General features: G+C 37.4%; 1 protein-coding gene and 1 non-coding gene across 15 annotated transcripts in view; both read right to left on the minus strand.

Annotated features, from left to right (window-relative positions):
• UBAP2 (ubiquitin associated protein 2) overlaps nucleotides 1–26,054 on the minus strand; it is a 124,716-nt gene that overhangs the window by 24,913 nt on the left and 73,749 nt on the right. For 12 of the 14 annotated variants that reach the window (XR_007400993.1, XM_049091865.1, XM_049091860.1 and 9 more), the window contains 6 exons: nucleotides 21,320–21,374; nucleotides 19,721–19,824; nucleotides 13,159–13,224; nucleotides 8,985–9,037; nucleotides 5,361–5,428; nucleotides 2,320–2,509 (listed from right to left, as the gene is read on the minus strand). Coding sequence is in view for 13 of the 14 variants with exons in the window: in XM_049091865.1 (XP_048947822.1) it covers nucleotides 2,320–2,509; nucleotides 5,361–5,428; nucleotides 8,985–9,037; nucleotides 13,159–13,224; nucleotides 19,721–19,824; nucleotides 21,320–21,374 (536 nt within the window). In the remaining variant the exon portion in view is untranslated. The remainder of the gene's footprint in view (nucleotides 1–2,319; nucleotides 2,510–5,360; nucleotides 5,429–8,984; nucleotides 9,038–13,158; nucleotides 13,225–19,720; nucleotides 19,825–21,319; nucleotides 21,375–26,054) is intronic. The other 2 variants (XM_049091859.1, XM_025432474.3) reach the window with 1 other exon arrangement.
• On the minus strand, nucleotides 2,122–2,204 carry LOC112650614 (small nucleolar RNA SNORD121A). Its single transcript, XR_003130319.1, has one exon. It is a non-coding gene; the product is annotated as a small nucleolar RNA SNORD121A (small nucleolar RNA).

Raw genomic sequence — 26,054 nt, forward strand, 5'->3', positions numbered from 1 at the left:
CGCCTGCCTTTGGCCCAGGGCGCGATCCTGGAGACCCGGGATCAAATCCCACGTCGGGCTCCCGGTGCATGGAGCCTGCTTCTCCCTCTGCCTATGTCTCTGCCTCTCTCTCTCTCTCTGTGTGACTATCATAAATAAATTTTAAAATTTTTTAAAAAATAATAACTTTTGGAAACCATTTAAAAGGTCAAAAACAGAAATGACTTGCAATCTCTTAAGAGATCAAATGTAGAAGCTGAAATAATTATTTCTTTTAACAGTATCCAAAGGCATGAAGTATCCCAAATGTTCTAAGGAAATCCAAATTCTCCTATCTGAGTAAAACATTAGGTTGTAAGCAGTTATTGCACATCAATCACAGAATCTGCTAACATTTATCACTACTCCAGAATCCTTTATCATGCTGTCCAAAATACCTGCCTTATGTTGCTCCAAGTCCACCGAAACCCAGTTCAAGCCCCCTTGTTATTTAGTAAAAGCCTCCAGGATGATGCTTCTATTCTTCCTCTCCCTACCTGATCTCTACCTGCATCAGGTAATATTACCAAATGCACTTTCTCTGTGCTTTACACAATGCAATGAAATCAGGGAATCAAGAAGCAGCACTTTGCTTCAGATTAACACTTAGCACAAGACTTCTCAATTTCATGTACATTTCAATATGGGGGCTTTAACAATGTGTGTATTAATCCACAAGTATGCATGCACACACATATATACACACACAAGTGCCCAACTTGCAATCTCAAAATTCTGACTTCTTTGGTCTGTGTGGACTCTGGCATTATTTTATTATTATTATTACTGTTGTTATTTACGGAAGTTCTCCACTGACTGTAAAAGTACAGGGGGTTGAGCACCACTGTTGTAATATGCTAAACAACTTATCCCAGTTTCTCAAGGTGTGTTCATTATGAAAGCAAAACACCTGATGGTACTCTTAAAAAAACCCAACCCTCATATCCTTAAAAAACAACCAAAAACCCCTCATGTCCAACCAATGTTCCTAAGATTCCAGCAGGTCAGCCTAGACATTACATCAGCATACTAGCAGCAGATGGAAAGGCAAAACAGGAAACGACAGGGATGGTTAGATCAAAACTTGAGGATACTGGGGCACCTGGCTGGCTCAGTCAGTGGAAGGTATGTGCAGCTCTTGATCTCAAGGTGATAAATTTGAGCCCCACACTGGGTATAGAGATTACTTTTTTAAAAATTAAATTTAAAAAAACTGAGGCATTATTAGACCCTCTCATGCCTTGGGCTGTCCTATTTACTTCATGAACTGATACCGTCTCATATGTAATTATATCAATAACACTAAAAATGTCAAGTTCCCAAACCAGTTATACACGACATGACATGTCTGTGCAGAGTAGAAGACAGCAATGAAAAGTTTACATATTTAATTCTCTATTAGGGTTCAGCAAATGATTTTTGAGTCAAGCAGGGGGAAAGATTAGATCATATTTCATAAGAAATTGTTTCTCAACCACATATTTCAGGCAAAACACAGCAAAGCATGAGCCAAAATAATTACCACTAGTGAAAGCTGCTGATCTGTATATGGAGGTATTCCAATCCTCCACCCACATCCCCCAATATCAACTGAGAACTACCTATAGCTGGGGCCTTCACTTTACCATTCTGCAGTTACATTCTTTCACATTCTACGATCTAAGATTTTATTCCTTTCAGCCTATCTTCATATCCTTCTCTACCAGTTCCTGGAGTCCCTTCTGATAGAAACTAAATTCTCATGCGAAGTTAAAGCCAGATATACAAGCAGCAGATGCCCTGGTTTTAATGAAAACATCCATATTATAAGGGTCTCCATTACAGAGTGGCATTTTAAGAAAAATACACTAATTTTATGAATAACAAAAAAAAAAATGCAAAAAATATAAGCATCTAGGCAGACTTGGAAAGAACTGTTTTTGCATGATTTTAGCAAGCCAATACTGACAAACATTTGAATTTAACTAAACTGGGAAACAAATGAAAATTTTAATATAAGTAACAGACTTTAAAACAAAATCCAAGAAAAAATTAATATGAGATGCCTGAGTGATTACAACTTAAAAGATTTCAACAAATCATAAGGAAATATTTTTTATCTTTGTCCAGAAAACTCAGAGTAGCTGAATTCCACATGGAATCATCAGATATGTGCTTGGAAATTATCACATCATTGTTTTCCAGACGAGATTTACTATACTTTTATCTTTTGAAAATAATTATAAGGCATGTGTTATTCTACAATGCATTTGCTTAGGGGTACATTCCTTCAAATCCCATACTAAAATAAAAGTGAGTTACCAGACTCTGAGGAGAATAGGAGTTGACAGCAGTGGAGCTGCCAGTCCCTGGTGCCATCTGATTGTTGTGCTGAGAATTTGTGAAGACAAGAGCTTGACCAAAGCCCTGCTGTTGGGAAGTTTCAAAGGAGTTGACTTCTGAGGCTTGACTGGGAGGAACAGGCTTCTGGAGCAAGGCTACCAGATCAATGCTAAGCAGACAAAAAGCAAATGAGGAACGAGTCAAAAGCAAATCTTACCAATAATGAATTTGAGAAGTGAAACAATATAAAGTAAATTCATGTTAAAAAATAATCTATGTGACGAAAATCTTTGGAAACTGGAATTTAAAGGAGTCAAAAGGACTGCATCAATCGGAAAAAGAAAAAAAAAAAAGCATACAAAGCCACAGACAGACACTAAAGCCAAGGCCTGGCAAAGAAGAGAAATGAAACGGTGCATCAAGACATTTCCACAGAAATAGCACAATAACAACTGATTTGAAACCTGAAGCAAATGAGTAAATAAACAATTCTCTGAAGCTTGGATAATTTACTGTAGAATATTTTGCTCCATTCACTACTTGGAACCAATTGTTTCTTAAATTGCCTCAAGGAAAGTGAATCCCTATTTTGGAGGAATGAGAACCACAGCCATAGTAGATAATTCAAGCTGTTTCCCATTTATCATAAACATCCCCTTAAGTTCTACATTCAAAGCTATAATATATTTAAGTTTATTTAAATCTCCAATAATTTTCTCTTATATATTCAGGGGGGAAATGCACACTATATTAATAAGTACTCTGTTAACTACAACTCTTGTTAATGCCCCCAGAAGAACAGACACTGCAACTTGAGAATCATGGCCTGAAAACCTAAAAGCACAAGGAAGAAGAAATGATCCTCTAGATTTATAGTACCCGACATGTAAGTGAATTACTAACTCTTCTCCACAAAACCTGCAAGGTGCTCTGGATTAACATGGTAATTTGCTCCATTAAACCCTTTCAAAGGCCAGTTTCCAGTCAGATCTCCTGTCCAAAATGTTTACCATGCCAGTGAAGCAGATCCTGGGAGGTCAAATAATTCAAGGCCCACTACTATCTGATAAAGAATAAAGTTCCTAGACCTGAGCTCCTTTCCTTATGCACTACCCACTCTTACCTTCCCATAACCAGTTGAAGTCCCAGACAAGAATTTTGGATCTCAGGGTAACGTTCTAACTAATGATTTCCTAATTCTGGGGATATAAATTCAGAGTAGTCGTAGCATATATAACATATCTCGAAAGCTATATTATCACAAAAAACACAGCACACTCTATTCCAAAAGAGAAGATAAATGCCTAAAAATAGTACAGCATTGTCTTCTGAAAAATAACCACTAAAGTCTATTTTAAATATTCTTTCTTTTTTTTTTAAATGCCCTCCCATGCCCAATTGCAATCTCTGGTCCCATCCTTTCCTCCTGTTTCAGTGAACAAGGGACGGGGCTTCATTTTTTTTTTTTTTTAATTTTTGTTTATTTATTCATGAAAGACACAGAGACAGAGGCAGAGAGAGAAGTAGGCTCCATGCAGGGACCCTGATGTGGGACTCAATCCTGGGACTCCAGGATCATGCCCTGGGCCGAAGGCAGGCGCTTAACCACTGAGCCACTGGGTGTCCCCCCTTTTTTTAATGAAAATATTCCTATGAAAGTCACTGAGTAATCAATATAATGAGTAAGTTTTAGCCATCTAAATAAATTTAAGCAATTCATAAACCCTTTGATCATTATTATTTCCCTGTAACAAAGTTTTATAATCATCTCATTTAGCAAGAAATCAAGCATGTTAAGATCAAAATGTCTTTCAATTCTCAGGTGTCATACCTAGAAAGGCCTTCACACTCCTAAATCATTGCATTTGAGACTATAATCAAAGGTTTTTTAAATTATTGCAGAAACTAGGATATAAATGAATGCTTTTTAAGGATTCAGTTCTGGGGGCACCTGTGTGTAGCTCAGTTGGTTGAGCATCTGTCTTTGGCTTGGGTCATGATCCCAGGTTCCCTGCTCAGTGGGAGCCTGCTTCTCACTCTCCTCCCCAGTTGTGCTATCTCTGTCACTATCTGTCTCTCCCTCAAATAAAGAAATAAAATCTTAAAAAAAAAAAAAGTTAAGAATTCAGTACTGTACATAAAAACAGTGTTTTTATTTTCCTGAAAACGCCTTTATTTTCTGTAATCTAGAAGGCTAGATAAAAACTAGTAGAGCCTGGGGCACCTGGGTGGCTCAGTTGGTTAAGCATTTCCCTTCAGCTCAGGTCATGATCCCCAGGTCCCAGGATCAAGTCCCACATCTGGCTACCCATCGGGAACCTGCTTCTCCCTCTGCCTATATCTCTTCCTCTCCTTCTGTGTCTCTCATGAATAAATAAATAAATAAAATCTTTTTAACAAAATAAAAATAAAAACATAAAAATATAAGCCATGTCAAAAAAATAAAAATTAATAAAACTAATAGAGCCCATATAAAATGAGAAGTTTGTATTACCCTTAGAAGATCTAAATAAATGGTATTATACACAGAAACCAAAGAATATTCTCCATTAGGTTGATGTGTCAAAAAAAACCAACATATTTACAAAAGTAAAAAGGAACAGTCATTAAGTTTAACAGGGGTACTGGGCTGGCTCAGGCAGTGAAGCCTGCAACTCTTGATCTTGGGGTTGTGAGTTTAAGCCCAACATTGGGTAGAGATTACTTAAAAACAAAATCTTAAAAAAAATTAAGTTAAATAAAATAGGTTTAACATAATCTCTATCACAAATGATAAGAAATCCCAAACATAACTGCTATTTTAATTCACCACTGGATACAATAATTAGAAAATGATGGAGGCTCTGTTAGCTCACAAGGATGGTTACAGATAAAACAAATTCTTAGAAGGAAAAGACAACAAACTGAAAGATTTAAGCAAAGGGAAAAAAAAAAGACCTGAGCCCCCAAATAAATCTCCTGAGCAAGAAATTTAAATTATTGCTTTGAATAACAAACAAAAGGTGACAAAAATTATTTACCTTTGCCCAGGTGTGACATGATTCTCTGCTGGAACAGCTGAGGCAGTGAAGACCTTTGTTTCAGAAAGCTATAAGGAAAGGAATAAAAAAATACTTTGCTCTTATTTTACAGAACATAAAACCAAAAATTTATCAAATTTCTGACAATTTTTAGTCCTCAATACTCTCATTATACCTCAACCAAAAAGTAGTCAAAGGAAATACATAAAAAAAATTTACTTGTCATTATCACTTAAGATTTTACTTATTTATTCATGAGAAACATACAGCGGCAGAGACATGGCCAGTTTATCCTTTTTAAAGACTGCTCTAGTACTTATCAACTCTAACAGTCTCAGAACTCTGAAACACTGCATAAAAATCAGGTTGCTTCACACACTAATATTCAGGCAGAGCAGCCAGTAGGTGTTCATCTTCTATAAAAACAAAAAGTGAATAGTTTACTGTTTCAACAAGAAGGGCTTACACTGCACCCTGTTACAAGGTATCTTAAAGAGCCCCAAAGAAATCATTTTTACCTTTACTCTATTTTATATATAAGACTCTGTAACAGAGTAAAGCAATAAAGGAATAACTAAAAAGCAGTGGTAAAGTAGATCCAAAGCCGCAAAAATACTAATCAGTTCAAAGCAAAAGAGAACCACATTAAATCACTGACATCGTATCTAACCTTGGTGGAACACAGAAACTTAAATTGTTTCCTCTTTATTTTTTTAAAAAGAGAGAGGGGCAGCTGCTGCCTCAATCAGTAAAAATGTGACTCTTGATCTCAGTGTTGTGAGTTCAAGCCTCATGTTGGGTGTGGAAGCTACTTAAAAACAAAAACACTTTAAAAAAATATGTAGAAAGTAAGCATTCTCAGATTTCAAGAGACACAAGACATATTTTAAGATTTATGAAAAGAAAAAATCAGAAGAAAATACATAAAATTTATTTAAAGTGGTTGCCTCTAGGGGCAGCCTCGCTGGCTCAGTCAATAGATCATGCAACCCTTTGATCTCAGGATTGCAGGTTTGAGTCCCACATTGGGTCCCGAAATTACTTAAACGGGGAAAAAAAGGAGTGGGGAGGGAAAGGCTAATAATAGTTACTGTTTCTTTTTTTTTAAGATTTTTTTTTTTTTAAGATTTATTTATTTCTGTGTGAGAGAGAAAGCATGGGTACAAGGTGGGGCGGGGAAAGAATCTCAAATAGATACCTGCTGGATGTGGAGCCCGACACGGGGCTCGATCTCGCCACCCTGGTATGACCTCAGCCAAAACCAAGGGTTGGACACTTAATTGATTGAGCCACACAGGCAACCTATTAGTCATTAATCTAAGCTCCACAAGGAATTTTAAATTTATACCTTAGACTACGGATGTTTCAAGCATTATTTTATACCATCTCAGAAAAGATTTGATTTTTTTAATTTTTGAAAGAATACATCCAAATTTCCTATGTTAATTATTTTCACTAATTATAAATTATATTGTGATATAATATGGGCTTTCCAGTAGAATATTAAACTCTCTGTGTACATTTGAACTGCTTGTTAGCAACATTAACTGAAAGACCCTCATCTGACCCATAGAAAAACGCAGTTGAGTTAGGCAGGACAATTGTTATGATATTCATTACACTGACAAAAGAGAAGGCTCAGTAAGATGCATTAAAGTCAATACGTCAGCTTAGCTAGAATTTGAATACGGACCTTTTGCATTCTGATCCCCTGCTAATTTTCTTTTTTTTTTTTTTTTTTAAGATTTTTTATTTATTTAATCAAGAGAGAGCAGAACAGGCAGAAGGGCAGAGGGAGAGGGAGAAGCCGACTCCCCCACTAAACAGGGAGCCTGGTGTGGAACTCAATCTGGGGACCCCAGGATCATGACCCTGAGCCAAAGGCAGGTGCTTAACCAACTGAACCACCCAAGCGCCCCTCTCCTGCTAATTTTCTAGCCTGCCTGCTCACCCAGACAGGAGCCAAGGAAAGCTAAAGCTTCTAGCACTGGAAATATTCTTTTCTCCCAACAAACTCTTAGCAAAAATTCTAGTAATACAAAACATTTAAATGTTGGACAACTCTGAAATAAGGTAAAATGCCCATAGGCTGCTCAATGTGTCCTCCTTCAGCACTGGTACCCATCCCTCCATTGATTCAAATAACCACCCATCTAGTCCAGCCTCTTCATAGTACCAGTAGAACAGAGCTGTGTGACATTATACTCAAACATCTCTACTGTCTTCCTTCCTCATACTCTACCCAGTTTGCTCTCTAACAAACCAAACATAATACTGCTTCACTGCAGGGCAGGGGTGGCATAACTGCTGTTCACTTCTTTAAAAATACACTTGTATCTAGGTGACTCAATCCATTAAGCATCTGAATTCGGCTTCAGTTCAGGTCATAAACTCAGGGTCCTAGAAGTCCATTTGTCCCTCTCCCTCTACTCCTCCCCCTGCTTATGCTTTCTCGCAAATAAATAAAAATCTTTATATATATATACTTATAAAATAATATTAAATAAATAAAAATATACTTATGAAAACAAAATGGTAAAGGAGATCGGAAATAATTCAAAGAAAAAAAATTTGAAGTCTGGGCTACTTGCATGGTATTAAAGGCAATAGTTGGGGCACCTCGCTAGCTCAGTTGGTAGAGAAGCAACTCTTGGATCTTGAGGTTGTGAGTTAGACCCCATACTGGATGGAGAGATTACTTGAAAATAAATTTAAAACCCATCATTTAAATAAATAAAGGTCAATCCTTATAACCCCTTTATTCTCTCCCATGTAATGTCCTGCTCTTTATCATGTGTATACACATGTTCTAGACCTTGAGAGTCAAAGAGAAAAATGGTATAAAATGTGGTAAAGGGATTCTAGTTCAGTTACATTTTCTTTTTTAAGTTAAATCTTTTTGATCAAAGAATATCTTATGCTAATCCCAGAGTTATAAATGAACACTACCCAGAGGCTAGTGTGGTACACTGAAAAATGTCTATGGAATAAATGAATATAAAAAGAGCTCATCTAGTTTTAGGAAGAAGGGGTTGGGGCTAGAACCAGATTCACATATTCAGGTTAATTTCAGCTGTGACCCAAACACTACAGTCTCCTTTAATAAAAATGCTATAAAAAATAAATTTTCACAGGCCAGGGCAACAGCATCAGTTGGTTATCAGAACAAACAAGTGGCACCTGAGTAATTCAGTCGGTTAAGCATTTGACTTTCGCTCAGGTCATGATCTCAGGGTCCTGGGAGTGAGCTCCACTTTGGACTTTCCACTCAGCGGGGAGCCTGCTTATTCCTCTCCCTCTGTCCCTTCCCACACTTGAGCACTCTCACTCTCAAATAAAATTTTTTAAATTTTTAAAGAAAGAACAAGAGATAAGACCAAAAAAATGATTTCAGTCTTATTTTACAACTGGTCATTTTTAAGTGGATGCTTTAAAAATAAGTTTCTTAAAAACCTCAAAACACCAACCTCCTTCTAAGAAGCATTTTCTAAAAAACATGATAATCACTGATGTCTGAAAAGGAACCATGAACAACTGTAAGGTATCTCCAGCTTTCTTCAAAGAACACATGCCCCTATCAGAAACCAAAAAGAAGATAGATCTAACCTGAAGCTAAATACTTACATCTTCAGTCCAGTCATCTGTTGTCCACTCTTCCACAGAATTCTTCCAGGCTCCTGTTGATAATAATTATAGCTTACATCACAATACCAAATATTGTCTTTCTTCAAATAATTCTGTTGTATACTGCATAAGATGTGCCATGTATCTCATTAGTAATTTACTTTATAATCCAAGAAACAGGAAGCTTCTGATCTATACTCAATAAAATGTCATGTTGTCAAATACCAACTTACCTGGGTACTATCCACAAAGCAATTTCTGTGGTTTCCTAATAGATCTCTACCAAAGATCAGTCCTGCTCACATAAAGTATGGTGCTATAACTCTTGATTAGGTAGAGCAGATCTGTTCAAACAATTGTTACATAATAAACATCTATCAAGTAATTAAGTGCTTTAAGGAAAAAGCATTTGTGTCCAAAAATGCTGACTTTAGTATTCAGAGATCCTGTAGAAGTTACAGGCCCATTACTGTAAACTATATATACATACCCAGAGAAAATGGTTTTCAAAAGAAAATACACCAATATATCAACTATACCCCCAGGCATTAAGATTGTGAATATTTTCATTGAGCAAGAAGAAACGAGTTGAGCATCTGACCTACCATGAGGTTTGTGTGTAGAGAGAACAAAAGAAAAAGAGAAGGGGAACACTCTCAAAAATAAAGTGGAATCTAATCTCCTTGGAGTCAGGTCAAAAACCTAGTACCCAACTGCCTCATAAATAAATAGATGGTATTACCTAGAAAAAGTCCTTCTCTATGGAATGCTTTGACTGGATGTCCCGAGCTTAGGACTGGTTATGGCAAACACAGAATTAATGAATTTATGCAGTATGACTTCCTGTAAAACTATCACTTAAGATATGCTATTATATGGGAGATTTTTCGAACCTGAAAACATTCCCTGCTGTGAGAAACCTAAACACATCATTGACAGACTTCATCTATCATTGTAGACCATAGAATATATATATTATAATCAGGAAGAATGTGGAAACAGGCACTCCTTGTTCTTTTGTGCCTCTCGACTGCATGTATGCTTAAAATAACAGTAAAGATTCACAGAGAAAGATATGAACTGACAATCTGATCCTTCGTGATTGATGATTGAACCATCAATCTCTTAATGATTTCTGTAATTTTTCTGGAAGCGTAGTAGAACAAATATGGATTTAACATGGTCCCAAAACATCTGAGTTAAAATATTTTCTTAATTCAAGAAAGAAGTGGGGATCCCTGGGTGGCGCAGCAGTTTGGCGCCTGCCTTTGGCCTGGGGCGCAATCCTGGAGACCCGGGATCGAGTCCCGCGTCGGGCTTCCGGTGCATGGAGCCTGCTTCTCCCTCTGCCTATGTCTCTGCCTCTCTCTCTCTCTCTCTATCATAAATAAATAAATAAATAAATAAATAAATAAATAAATAAATAAATAAATAAATAAATGATAATTAAAAAAAAGAAAAAAGAAAGAAGTTACAGTTTAAGTGAAAAACAAAAGGTAGTTAGTCCTAGTCAGAAATCAGTACTGAAAATTTGTTAAGACCTCCACACAGGCTTCTTAAAGGTCACACTATACACAAAGCTAAATGAACCTGAGGCAAGCCATCTACCTACTCTCCATTCTTATATTCCTTCTACAGCGTGACTTTCTTCTTGGTACTAATAATATATAATCTCCAATCTTCAAATATATCTCCTTCAAGCCCTTTCTCTAAGTAAATGCATAGCTGTAAAAGGACAAAAACTAATGTGAAGGATGGCCAGTAAGCACCGTTCTTGGTGCCACCTCCATCCACCCTACCTAATGTGCTTAGGCTGTTAAAGTCATTACAGAACACAGTTTTCTAAGGATTAATAAATTTTATAAAAAAGCTAAAGCTCACCCTAAGCAGTTTTAGGAACATTCTAATCAAGACAAAGAAAACAGGGGCAACTGGCTGGCTCAGTCAGTAAAGCCTACGACTCTTGATCTTGAAGTTGTGAGTTCAAGCCCCACACTAGGTACAGAGATTTTTTTTTTTTTTAATCTAAAAAAAAAATCTTAAAAGTTGGAAAATAGCTGGAAAGATATACACACACACACACACATATGTATGTATATATATACATAAATATAAATAAGGGATATTCCAAAGGAGAAAAACAATGATGAGGCATTAAAAAACCTCTCTATATAAAATATTAAAACTATCCTAAAGTTTACAACATAGCGTTTTTTCCAAAAAAATTTTTAAGTTGTGGTATAATACTCATAAAATTTACTTTTATGATCATTTTTAAATGTACAATTAAGTGGTATTAAGTTAAAGCACATTTTCATATAAACAATGTAAAGAGACTGGCCTAATACTTAAGAGATAAGATTATTTTTAAAATAATTAAAACATAAACTTAGACACATAAAAACAGAATCTGAGCAGAACAACACCTGAGTGGCTCAGCATTTGAGCATCTGCCTTTGGCTCAGGGCATGATCCCAAGATCCTGGGATCTAGTCCCACATCAGGTTCCCACCCCCCCAGAACCTGCTTCTCCCTCTGCCTGTCTATGCCTCTCTCTCTCTCATGAATAAATAAAATCTTAAAAAAAAAAAAATTCTAAGTACATATAACAACTAGTAGAGGACAATGTACACAGTCACAAGCAGAAGTGCAACATTGTAAAGTGGTTATGTGTGGCAACAGGGGGGAACCCCTATCAGAAATCAGGGCCAATTATTGCAGTTACCCACCCTAAATACACAGACATTACATATAGACAAATACAAGTTCAAGTCCTAATCTTATTATGAAATATTAAAAATTTACATTAAGACTTTGGTCCCCATTATAGACCTATAAACTTACCTCTCAAACATATGGGAAAATGTCAAAAACAATTTATTTTCAGCTTAAAATAAATTTGAAATGCATGCTTTATGTTTAACTTGATGTTAGCCCTCTATCAAAAGCACATATAAGGCAGCCATGTAGTTTTGAAAAAAGGAAAACAATGAGGTAAAAATCTGTGTTGTCTTCTTTTTCTAACTTTCATTTATTTACTATTTTCTATCATTAACATGAGAAATTAATTATATTGCATTTAAAGTTATATTTTGCTATTAAATTTGATGGGATTTTGTAATCTGGTCTGACAATCTTTTTTACTCAAGTAAAATTCATATAATATAAAATTAGTCACTTTAAAGTATATAATTCAGTGGGTTTTTTTAATATATATTTTTAAATTTAAGTTCAATTAACATGTAATATATTATTAGTTTCAGAAGCAGAAGTTAGTGATTCAGCAGTCTTTTTTTAGGCTAATTAAAATCTTTTTTATTTTTTTAATTTAAACTCAATTAATTAACATATAACATTATTTTCAGAGGTAGAGGTCAGGGATTCATCAGTCTTATATAATACTCAGTGCTCATTACATTACATGCCCTCCCCAGTGTTCATCACCCAGTTTAACCTTTCCCCTATCCCCTTTCCCTCCCGTAGCCCTCAGTTTGTTTCCTATGAATAAAGAGTCTCTTATGGTTTGTCTCCCTCTGATTTTTTTTTTTTAAGATTTTATTTATTTATTCATGAGAGAGAGAGAGAGAGAGAGAGGCAGAGACACAGGCAGAGGGAGAAGCAGGCTCCATGCAGGGAGCCTGACACAGGACTAGATCCCGGGTCTCCAGGCTCAGGCCCTGGACCGAAGGTGGCGCTAAACCACTGAGCCACCCGGGGCCGCCCTCTGATTTTGTCTTGTTTTATTTTTTCCTCTTTTCCCCTATGATCCTGTTTTGTTTCTTAAATTCCCCACATAAGTGAGATTATACGATAACTATCTTTCTGTAATGACTTATTTCACATAGCACAGGCTGAGTAGCATCCAAAAATCTGTGTTGTATTGAAGGCCAATCTGTAAAGCACTTCCATAACCAAAAGCTGTTTATCAAGTGGTTGTAAAAAGACAGTTTCTATAATTATTCAACTGATGAAGTTTCCTTAACTAGCCTTGATTAAAATGGAAGATATTGTAAGCATTTTAAAAAATTATTTTAACTAAGTTCTATGGCCAACATGCAGCTTGAACTTCTGACCCCGAAATCAAAAGTCACATGCTTTGCAAACTGAGCCAGCCAGATGCCCCCATTTTAGAATGTTCTTAACCAAGGAAATTTTTTAAATTAGACAACCGTACCTTTGAGCTCATAAGAATTTTTCTTTGGCAGATCCTGAGCTACATTTTGAGCATTAGATGCCAGTTCTGCAGATCAATGTACAACAGAAGGTCTTAACATATTAAAATAATGAAGGTATTCATCAGAAGAGAAACTGGTGAGCAACAGAAGAGAAACTGGTGAGCAACACAAAAAGTAAAGTGTCATGGTTGCCTGGGTTGCTCTTCCTTCAGCTCAGGTCATGATCTCAGAGTCCTGGGATCAAACCCCATGTCAGGCTCCCAACTCAGTGGGGAATCTGCTTCTCCCTCTTCCTTTGCCCCGATCCCCAACTCCGGTTCTCTCTCTCTCTCAGATAGATAGATAGATAGATAGATAGATAGATAGATAGATAGATAGATAGATAGATAGATAGATAGATAGATAGATAGATAATCTTAAAAAAAAAGTGTCAAAGCTAGGTCTATGCTGTGCATCCAAGGAGAGGGAAACTTACTACAATCCATACTGTAACAGCCCACTGTGACTCAACCATAAATATTATTAACCAGATGGCCTTTGAACATTCAACTGCCTCAACTACCCTTATCCATATTCCATCAAACTCCCTTCTTACTTGTAAAGAGAATTCAAATGTTTAACAAGTTATGTTTAGTATGTTTAAATTTAATAAATTAGCATTCTGACTACCCTTCAGTCTTTCTATGCTAGTTAGTGAAAGTCCATCTCTAAAGAATGGATTTATTATCCATTTTTATTATCCATGTTTCCTGTCAAAAATCAAGTTTTGGGGATGCCTAGATGGCTCAGCGGTTAAGCACCCGCCTTCGGCCCAGGGCGTGATCCTGGAGTTCCAGGATCAAGTCCCACATTGGGCTCCTTGCACAGAGCCTGCTTCTCCCTCTGCCTATGTCTCTGCCTCTCTGCGTCTCTCAAGAATAAATAAAATCTTTAAAAAATAGGGCAGCCCCGGCGGCGCAGCGGTTTAGTGCCGCCTGCAGCCTAGGGCGTGATCCTGGAGACCCTGGATTGAGTCCTACATCAGGCTGTCTGAATGGTGCCTGCTTCTCCCTCTGCCTGTTTCTCTGCCTCTCTCTCTCTCTCTCTCTCTGTCTCTATGAATTTTTTTTTAAAAATCTTTAAAAAAAAATAATAATGTTTCTGAGCCTATAATTATGGCTGGGGTCAGACTCGGAACTTTGTATTTTCAACAAAACAATGCCATTTTATGAGGCTCCTAGAGAAATAGCCAGGACTCTATCAACGGACAACCTTTAACTGTATTCTGCATTAAAACACATTTGCTTATTTTTTTAGCTATGAATCTACTACTCTAAATGAGAATGAGAGGAAGGAGAGGGAAGAGGTTAGAGACAAAACAGAAGGGAAAAGAACCAGAGACTGAGTGAGGAAAAAAAGAAAAGTATCAGTTAACTAAATTTAACATGTTTCAACATCTGATTTCAAAATCAGTAAAGGTTTATGAATAAAGCTGCTTTACATCCTGCACAGGTATTTCTGTGGCTATGTTTTCATTCCTCTTCAATAAAAAACAAGGGTTGGGTTTTTAAGACTGTGTTATGAGTGTATGCCTTCAAAAGAGGAATGTATGAGTTCCAGTTACTCTGTCACCTTCACTAACACCTGGTATTGTCAGTTTCCTTCTAAAGCCTTTTTTTTCTTTTAAGTAACCTCTACAACCAACATAAAGCTCAAACCTACAACTCTGAGTTCAAGAGTCACATGCTCTACCAACTGAGCCAGTCACGTGCCCCAACTAAAGCCATTTTTATGAATGAAAAGTGGCAACCTACTACTATGTTTTTTTTTTTAATAAATTTTTATTTATTTATGATAGAGAGAGAGAGAGAGAGGCAGAGACACAGCCAGAGGGAGAAGCAGGCTCCACGCACCGGGAGCCGGACGTGGGATTCGATCCCGGGTCTCCAGGATCGTGCCCTGGGCCAAAGGCAGGCACCAAACCGCTGCGCCACCCAGGGATCCCCTACTACTATGGTTTTAATTTATATTTCTCTGGTGATCAATAATGATGACCACATTTTTATCTTCCTTTTTAATTATCTGTTCCAATCTTTTGCTCAGTTTTTTAAAAAGATTTTATTTATTTATTCATGAGCCACAGAGAGAGATAGAGACAGGCAGAGGAAGTGGCCAGGAGAAGGTGGCTCCATGCAGGGAGCCCAATGCGGGGCTCAATTCCAGAACTCAAGGAGTATGCCCTGGGCCGAAGGCAGGGGCTAAACCACTGAGCCACTCAGGATCTCCATCTTTTGCTCTTTTTTTTTTTTCATTTTTAATTAACTTTTTATTTTGAAATAGCTAGAAGATTCATAAGAAGTTATCCATCGGGATGCCTGGGTGGCGCAGCGGTTTGGCGCCTGCCTTTGGCCCAGGGCGTGATCCTGGAGACCCGGGATCGAATCCCACATCGGGGTCCCGGTGCATGAAGCCTGCTTCTCCCTCTGCCTGTGTCTCTGGGCCTCTCTCTCTCTCTCTCTGTGACTATCATAAATACATAAAAATTAAAAAAAAAAAATTAAAAGAAAAAAAGAAGTTATCCATCATCCTAATGATTACATGCCCCATAATTATAGTATAACAGTCAAAAAACTGGCATAGATACAAAGTGTGTGTATAGTTCTAGATCTTTTTTTATTTTGGTAAAATACACTTAAGATACACCCCCTTTTTTACAAAAAAATTATGTTAACCCTTCTTAAGTGTGCAACTCATTGCCATTAAGTATATTCACAATGTTATACAAACCAATGCCACTACCCATTTTCCACAACTTCTTCATTTATTTATATTCTGTTTACAGATCTCTGTTCAAATGGGGGTTTGGAGATGCCTGGCTAACTCAGTCAGCAGAGCATGCTACTCTTGATCTCTGGGTTGTTAAGTTCAAGCCCCACACTGGGTGGAGAGATCACTTAAAATAAAAAATAAATGGGAGTTTTATAAATATTTCCTCTCAAACTGTGTCTTATCCTTTCATCTTACTTATTTTCTTCTCAAGAACCAAGTTTTTCTTTTAGAACTCATACTTATTGTGCACTATATAAGAAATCTCTCTTTTTTTAAGATTTTTATTTATTCGGGGGGGGGGGGTGGGCAAAAACATAGGCAGAGGGAGAAGCAGGCTCCCTGCAGGGAGCTTGATGTAGGACTTAATTTCAGGACCCTGGGATCACAACCTGAGCCAACGGCAGATTGTCAGCCATTGAGCCAGATGCCCCTCCCTATATAAGAAATCTCGCTTAACCCAAGGTGACCTAAGATTTGCCTCTATATTTTCTTTTAAAGTTGTCCTTCCCAGGTTTCACATTACAACTACTACCTACTTGATGTTATTATTTTTGTATAGGACAATATAATATATACCATTGAACTGCCTTGAAACCATGTCCTAACTCAATTAATTAGTCATGTTGTGTAATTTTTTTGTTTGTTTTTTCAAGATTTTACATAGGGGTGCCTGGGTGGCTCAGTCAGTTAAGCATCAGCCTTTGGCTAAGGTTCTGAGATTGAGCCCTGCCATCAAGCTCCATGCTCAATGGGGAACCAGTTTCTCCCTCTCCCTCTGCCTCCTGCTCCTTGTTTATGCTCTGTCAAATAAATAAAATAAATAAAATCTTAAAACAAAAACAAATTGAGAGCGTGCACAAAAGAAAGCAAGACTAAGAAGAGGCAGAGGGAGAGAGAATAGCAAAAATGAGCAAGAAAAATTTTCATGAGGTAGACTATCATAAATTAGTATGTCCAACGATGTAGTCAATAAAAACTAAATTTCACAACAGTGAGATGTGAAATATATAAATGGTATATATCCTTCCCTTTGTTTCTTCTTGAATTTTTTGATTATTTTAAAATTAAGATTTCACATTTTACATTTTCATAGGGGGTAGTCTTATTTTGCATACATTATACTTCTCCCCTAAACATCTGATGTTTTTTGAAGTTACTAATGTTTTTTCTCATTTTTCTCGTTGCTGATTGGTTACAGAAATATATTTATTGAACTTCTACCTAGCACCTCTTAAAACTCCCTTTATCAATTTAATATTTTATCTCGATTTTTGTATCACTGCCAGGAATGACAAGTTCTTCCTCTATTTCCAACCCTTCTTCTTTCATATTGCAATGATTACGACCTCTACTACATTGTATACAGGAAAATAAGAGTTAGTCCCTTTATCTTGTCCAGAGAAAAAATATCCAACACATTACCACTAATTGTAAAGTCTGCTCTAAGTTTTATACATATCCCATATATGATTAAGGAAATTTCCTTGTATTCCAGATTTGCCAGTTTTTTAAAAAATCAGAAATGGAGGGATGCCTGGGTGGCTCAGCGGTTGAGTGTCTGCCTTTGACTCGGGTCCCAATCCCGGAGTCCGGGGATGTAGTCCCTCATGAGGCTCCCTGTGTGGAGCCTGCTTCTCCCTCTGCCTGTCTCTGCCTCTCTGTCTCTCACGAGTAAATAAATAAAATCTAAAAAAAAAAAAAAAAAAAAAAAAAATCAGAAACGGATGTTGGGTTTTGTCAAATGGTCTTCCTTACTGAAACAATAGAATTTTCACCTTTATTAAAGTAGGAATAATACTTATTTTTGATATTGAGGTGTAACTCGTACAGCATAAAAATCCACTCTTTCAAAGTACACAAATGAGCAGTGTTTAGTATATTCACAAATTGTACAACAATCATGACTATCTATTCCAGAATATTTTCATCACTCCCGAGAAGAAATCTTCAACCCATTAGTAGTCACTCCCCATTTTTCCCAAGCCTTCCCAATCCTATGCATTCAATAATCAACTTCTACGTATCTGCCTAATATGGACATTTCATACAAATGTAATCATACGATATAAAATATGTGTTCCTTTATGACTGGCTTCTTTCACTCAGCATGGTTTTAAGATTCATCCATGTTGCTGCACACATCAGCACTTCACTCCTTTTTATAATACAATGAATACTCACTCCATTGTATGGATGGCATACCACATTTTACTCATCCATTCATCCACTGAAGTACATGTGATTTGTTTCCACATTTTGGCTATTATGAATTATGCTTCTACGAACACCTTTATGTAAGGTTACATAAAGCTACGTCTTCCGTTCCCTTGGGTATATATCTGACAGGCGACTGATTTTTTAATGTTAAAGAAACTTGACTGCCAAGAATACATTTAACATAGCCATGATGTATTATTATCCTTTATCTTACTGAAAGGTTTTATAATATGTTGTCTTTTTTTATATTTGTGTTGAAGAGTGAGGTTCATTTGTAATGTCAAATGTTAGCATAAGATTTATTGACATGAAGTATCTTACCATCTTTTAATATCTGATATCAATTTTAATTGTAATTATATTAAAATATATAGTATAGAATATATTACAATTACAACTACAATTATAATTATTTTCAATATCCCTGTTCTCATTTCTATAACCAACTATGTGTGCTTCTCCTTCCCTTGATCAGTCTCAGAGTAAGCTTATCAATTTTATCAGTCTTTTCAAATTACCATTTTTATAACTTTTGTTGATCTTCTCTATGGTTATCTTTGATTTCTAGTTCACTGATTGTGTTTCTGTGGTGGTGGCACAGTCCTATTTTTTGACCAGGATAGATATTAAATGGATGTTTGCTTTTAGATTATTTATTCAACTATTTATATTTGCAGTTACAATTCATGAATTGTCAAAATTAGGTTCTCATAAATATAATTGCAATAGTTAATATAAATTATCATGAAAAAAATCCTAAGAGCTCAAAAAAGTCAATCAGAGAAATACAAATACCATATGATTTCACTCATATGGGGAATTTAGGAAACAAAAGAGAGGACCATGGGGGAAGGAAAAATAAGACAAAAACAGAGGAAGACAAACCATAAGAGACTTTTAATTATAAGAAACAAACTGAAGGTTGCTGGCGGGGTGGTGAGTAGGGAGATGGGAGGTGATGGACTTTAAGGAGGGCATGTGACGTAATGAGTATTGGGTGTTATATGAGACTGATGAATCACTGACCTCTGCCTCTGAAACTAATAATACATTAGTTAATTGAATATAATTTTTTTAAATCCCAAGAGCTCTATTAAATAAACATGCCAATTAACAAGCATTTATCCATAAATTTCCAAAAAGAAATCATCCAAAAATATCAGGATCACAAAAAATCTCCAAAAGCAATTGGTGCCCAAACCTCCCTATCATATACCACTTTATCTGGCCTAAATTTAGGTTCACCATCAGGAAGAGTACTTTTCAGTAACAGGTCTTCCCGTAAGAAATTATAACATATCCCTGACACACTGAGATTTCAGTGTAATTTTGTACTGACTTACACAGTAATTAAAGCCTCTCCCTCAGAGTGCAGAAGGAAAAAATCAAATATCAATGAGATTTTTAAGCGAGACTATGGAGGTAAAAACCAGCTAATAGTATCAGAGGTAGGACAGCAAACTGTTTTTCATTCTTCTCTAATGGCATGCCTTTGTATATTAAGAATTCATAAAACACATCTCGGACAACACTTACCAGTTCCTTCATCTGCGCCATTTTGAGTAGCTTCCCAAACTACTGGCTTTGATCCACACCCATCTGTAGATGGAGAATCTGAATAGTCCGCAGGATTAAATGTCCTTGGGTTTTAAAAAAGTAAAGAATTAAGGCAAATGCAACAATTGCCAAAGTCACAAAAATCATCATACATCATCTTCCCTTCCTGCCCCCCCCCAAAAAAACCTGCCCCATCTAAAAGCCACTACAAGCAACTTTACCCTCCTTCTCCTATTTAATTATAGCTAATTCTTCTGGCCATCAAGATGTAGATCTTCTGAAAAGCAGGGATTGCCTAGGGACCTTCCACACACTTTTGTATGATGCCCTTATTTCCCTAAATTGTTGCCCTCTGCATCCTAAAGCAGATGTGCATATCTATAATTATATTAGGAAGAATAAGGGCTCTAATGGAAAACCTCCTTAAAAATTAAGACCAGACTTGAATACACAGTCTTATCTTCCCAAGTCAGAATCCAGGTCCTTTTATTATAGAAACAGTGAATCTACATATAAAGAAAATGCTTCATTCAGGTTTTTTTCCCCATTAAAATTCTAAACACCTACGATTCAGAAGTTTAAGTAAAGCCAAATTAATACTGTCACTAAAATTTTCAGAATAGAATTTAAAGTTTTTTTTTTCCAGCTTTATTAAGGTTATCATTGACCAAAAAAAAAGAAAAAAAAAATCAACAAAAGAGTATTTGAAAGTAAACCACTAAATCCATTCAATTACCTAAAGCTGCTGGGCTGGGCACATACCTTACATTTAAATATTCCAGCCAGTTTGCTCCCTATGTATTCATCACAATGAGCTCATGCAAGAAACAGAAATGGCAAGAGGCATCACCTAAAGTCAGCAAACACCTCCCCACCCGCCCAGTGCTGCCCTGAAGCTATGGAGAGACAAAGGGTTTTGCTGGAACCAATTCCCTTCTGTTCTGGACTGTCATCTACAGATGGCTTCTACAAGAAGCTTTAAAACTTGTCCTAAAATCCAGGGAAAACTAATATTTTAGAAGTAGCAAAAAGTGAAAATAGTCAGAAATTATGAATAAACAACAAATCATATCACCTATGGGGAGAGAAAACTATCACTTTCACATAGGTAAATACTGCATTTACTTACTATTCAAAGACAACTGCTGGATGTATAAATATACCTCTTAGGCAATGGTTTTCAACTAGGGATGATTATGTACCTCTCTCCCAGGGACCATCAGGCAAAATCTGAAGATTTTTTTGATTGTTATAACTTGAGAAGGGATGACACTGGAATCTAGTAGGGAGAGGCCAGGGATGTTGCTAAACATCCTACAATGTAAAGGATACCCCACCACCTCAACAAACTATCAGAGAATACAAAATGTCAACAGAGCCAAGGATAGAAGTTCTTGAATTTCTAGAAATAAATACAATTTTATTTGTACTATCTCACTTTTTCACTATTTCTTCTTTTTAATATAGAAGAAATATCAGATTCACCGGGATAAATAAATTGGGTACAGGACAGAGGGAAAATAAATTAGGAATAATAACTAGCGAGAGTAGCATAAAAATAGGATAGCGCAGATTTACCCCATGCCTTGAGTTGAGAATCTTCCTGCCCCTCTCCCTCTTCCACGTCCAAATCCTTGAAAAGAAAATAGTACCGTTAAATACTATTTATGTTCTACACACTTATAATTCTACCAACTTCATTCTCTACGCACCAAGCCAAACACCAGTCACTGTTCCTAACAGCAACATTTCTATCCAATGCACTCAATCTGCTAGTCCCTACTGACACAACTATCTACTGTTACTGATTTTGTAAGATAGAAGAGATTTAATTCTGCTAGTATAGTAACTGTGATATGTAGCAGCTTAACACAGGTAGCTTACATTACTAACTATTCTGGGGGTGTGTGGGTGGCTCAGTCACTTAAACATCCAACTCCTGGTTTTAGCTCAGATCATGATCTCGGGTTCTGGGATCAAGCTCCAAAACCGGCTCCACACTCATTGTAGAGTCTTGATTGTTGCTCTCCCTCTGCTCCTCTCCCTTGCTCACGCATACACACATGCACTCTCTCCCTCTCAAATAAAATTTTTTTTTAAGGAGAGAGAGAACAAATCATTTTATTCAGTGACTCTCCAGTGTTTTTAACATTCTGAACTGTGGACTAAAGAAACACCTAATGCGGGATCCCTGGGTGGCGCAGCGGTTTAGCGCCTGCCTTTGGCCCAAGGCGTGATCCTGGAGACCCGGGATCGAATCCCACATCGGGTTCCCGGTGCATGGAGCCTGCTTCTCCTTCTGCCTATGTCTCTGCTTCTCTCTCTGTGTGTGTGACTATCATAAATAAATAAAAAAAAAAATTAAAAAAAAAAAAAAGAAACACCTAATGCAAGAGCTTTAACTATACAATTCTTAGAGAAAATATAGAGCAAAAGCTTCATGACAGTGAATTTGGTAATGATTTCTTAGAACACCAAAGGCACAGGTAACACCAACAGACATTAGACATTAGATTTGTGCATCAAAAGACACCTAAAGGGGCAACCTGGGTGGCTCAGTCGCTTAAGTGTCTGCCTTCAGCTCAAATCATAATCCCAGGGTCCTGGGATGGAGCCCCACAACAGGCTTCCTGCTTAGCGGGGAGTCGGCCTCTCCCTCTATTTCACCGCTTGTTTTCTCTCTCTCTCTAAAATAAATAAATACAATCTTTGAACAAAAAGAAAAAAGACTCCTATACTGGGGTTCCCAACTAGCTCAGTTGGTACAGCATACAACCCGATCTCAGGGTTGTAAATTCAAGCCCCAGGTTGAGAGTAGAGATTATGTAAAAATAAACAAAACAAAACCAAAAAAGGATAGGAGGCACCTAGATAACTCAGTCAGTTGAGCCTCTGGCTCTTGGTTCTGGCTCAGGTCACCATCTCAGGTTCCTGGGGCCAGGAACCCCCCACTCAGGGTGCAGAGTCTGAGATTCTTCCCCTCGCCCCTCCCCCAGCTGGCTCACTCTTTCTTTTATAAATTAATTAATTCTTTAAAAATAGGAAAAAAGATAACTTGTATCAACAAAGTAAAAAGGCAACCCATAGAACAGTCGCCCATGAAACATTTGATAAAGGAGTAATATTGAGAACGTATGAGGAATCTCTACGCTCAAGAAAACAATCTGATTCAAAAATGGTGAAGGACTTGAACAGACATTTCTCCACAAGATATGTAAATTGTCAATAGGCACCTGAGAATATTCTCAGTATCACTAATTATTGGGGAAACCTGACACCCATGACGATGCTTACTATCAAAAAGAAAAGAAGAGGGATCCCTGGGTGGCGCAGCGGTTTAGCGCCTGCCTTTGGGCCCAGGGCGTGATCCTGGAGACCCGGGATCGGATCCCACGTCAGGCTCCCAGTGCATGGAGCCTGCTTCTCTCTCTGCCTCTGTCTCTATCTCTCTGTGTGACTATCATAAATAAATAAAAAATTAAAAAAAAAACAAAAACAAAAAGAAAAAAAGAGAAAGAGAACAGAAAATAACAAGTGTTGACAAGAATACAGAGAAACTAAAACATGCACTGTTTGGCAGAAATGTAAAATGGTGCAGCGACCATGTTAAACAGTACAGGAGTCCCTCAAAAAAGAGAATTACCAAATGATTCTGGAATTCCATCTCTAGATATATACCAAAAAGAATTTGAAAAATAACACTCAAAGAAATATTATTCAGCCCTAAAAACGAAGGAAATTCTGACACATGCTACATGAATGAACCCTGACGACATTATACTGACTGAAATAGACCAGTCACAAAAGCACAAATTTTATGATTCCACTTATATGAGGTACATAAGAATAATCAAATTCAGAGAAAGGTGATTGCTAGGGGCTATATTACCCATACTCACAATAACTAAAATCTGTATTAATTGTTTGTATAGCTAACTTTTCCACAGTCCAAGTTGAATTATTAAAAATATGATCTTAAAAAAAAAATCTACCCTATCACCAAAGATGAGAGAATAGAGGGAACTGTCCTGAAGAATGGAAAAATCCTAATGCGTATCATTAGCTACTGCCTGCTGTAGCACTGTCAAAAGGAAAAGGTTAAGATTACACACACAATCATTACCACAGCCTGCACAAAAGACAGCTCAGTCAGAAGAAAAACTTGCTCTAAGAAGGCGGCTTTCAATGTACAGGTCATAATAAAAACTTGGGGTCTTTTAATTGCAAAAAAAAAAAAAAATGAAAGAAAGAAGAAGAAAGAGAAGAAAGAGAAGAGAAGAGAAGAGAAGAGAAGAGAAGAGAAGAGAAGAGAAGAAAGAAAGAAAGAAAGAAAGAAAGAAAGAAAGAAAGAAAGAAAGAAACCAACCAACCATAGGACTAAAGAAGATTATCATAAAGATTAAATCAATATTGTGATACATGCTGTCTTTTTACCTAGAGGTCTTTCTAGGTACTCTGTACTCTGTACCACATCTATGGTGAATGACTGTTCAAGTCCTCACATTTATGTTTTTTTTTTTTTTAAACACCGAGAGCCAGAATAGAAATGTTCCTTATTTCCTCTGAAAAAGCCAAAATAGGGGCACCTGGGTGGCTCAGTCAGTTAAATAAATATCTGCCTTCAGCTCAAATCACTATCTCAGGGTCCTGGGATTAAGCTCTCTCTGCTCAGCAGGATATCTGCATCTCCCTCTCAGTATTCTCCCCCCTCCTCCCCCACTCGAGGAAGGGAGGGAGGGAGGGAGGGGGTCCAAAACCTGGAAAACAGCCAATCTCATCTAGTGGAGGTAGATCCTAACTGCAGACATTCCTCACCTACACAGTGCTCAACCAGTGTAACCTAAATAAATAGAAGCAAAAAGGGAGAGTAATCCTAATCTGACAGAAATCAATCCCTTTCCCTCATCCCCAGGAGACTGTATGGAGAGCTTGGTAACAGCCAAATGTACCAGAAAATGTGTGATCTTGAATTAATCACTATACACTCTGAGTCATGACAAGAAATACCTCTAAGTTCCTGACTAGTCCTAAGGCTTTATGTGTAGACAAAAATTTCCAAATTTTCAGGGCTAGTTCAGTGACAAAAATAGTTGCCAGGCTAACTATGAGCTGCCACCATGCCCAGAGACCTATTCGGCCCATACCAAGAGTAGGGCATCCCTGGGGCTTGCCTGGATCAGAGACTCAGGAGTCAAGCAAATCCTGTCCCTCTATCTTTAGGTTAGAGTATATTCTCAGAAAGGAATATGCCTTCCCAATCCTAAAGTAGCATAAATAAGGTAAATGACAATGGCAAAATCTCCCCGAGATTCAGTAATGAATAAAGTTTAGAATCCAGATATCCCATATATTAGCTTGTCCTTAGTAAAGAAATCTGATTCTAAACGTGTTGTGGGGACACCTGGGTGACTCAGTCATTTGAGCAACCAACTTTTTAAATTTTGGCTCAAATCATCAGGGTCATGCGATTGAGCCCCAGAATCAAGCTTTGTGCTCTACAGGAAGTATGCTTGAGATTCTTTCTCCCGCTGCCTCCCCTCTTGGTTGTTCTCATTCTGTCTCTCTCAATAAAAATCTTAAAAACAACAACAACCAAAAAAATCCCAAATGGGGTGCTGGGTGGCTCAGTCGGGTGTCAGCCTTCAGCTCATTTCATGACCTCAGGGTCCCATGACTGTGGGACCCCACATCCCATGACTGTGATGTCACCACATCAGGCTCCCTGCTCAGCAGAGAGTCTGCTTCTCCCTCTCCCTCTGCCACACATTCTCTCTCTAATCTCAAAAAAAAAAAAAAAAAAAAAAAAAAAACACCTCTCAGGGGCACCTGGGTGGCTCAGTTAAACAGCTAGCTGCCTTTGGCTCAGGTCATGATCCCAGAGTCCCAGGATCAAGCCCTGTAGCAGGCACCCTGCTCAGTGGGGGGTCTGCTTCTCTCCCTTTTCCTGGCTTGTGCTCTCACTCTTTCTCTCTCTCTCAAATAAATAAATCTAAAAATAATTTAAAAATTTCCCTAGGTAGAAGATAATTTCTCCTAAACCCCATTTCACTCAGGGCTCTTCAGAATGCTTGAAGGAAAAACCCAATTCTAATTAGCCAATGCGGGATCCCTGGGTGGCGCAGCGGTTTGGCGCCTGCCTTTGACCCAGGGCGCGATCCTGGAGACCCGGGATCGAATCCCACATCGGGCTCCCGGTGCATGGAGCCTGCTTCTCCCTCTGCCTGTGTCTCTGCCTCTCTCTCTCTCACTGTGTGCCTATCATAAATAAATTAAAAAAATAAAAAAAAATGTTTTAATTAGCCAATGCAAAACA

This window comes from Canis lupus, chromosome 11, assembly GCF_003254725.2.
Source record: "Canis lupus dingo isolate Sandy chromosome 11, ASM325472v2, whole genome shotgun sequence".
Taxonomy (NCBI): Eukaryota; Metazoa; Chordata; class Mammalia; order Carnivora; family Canidae; genus Canis; species Canis lupus.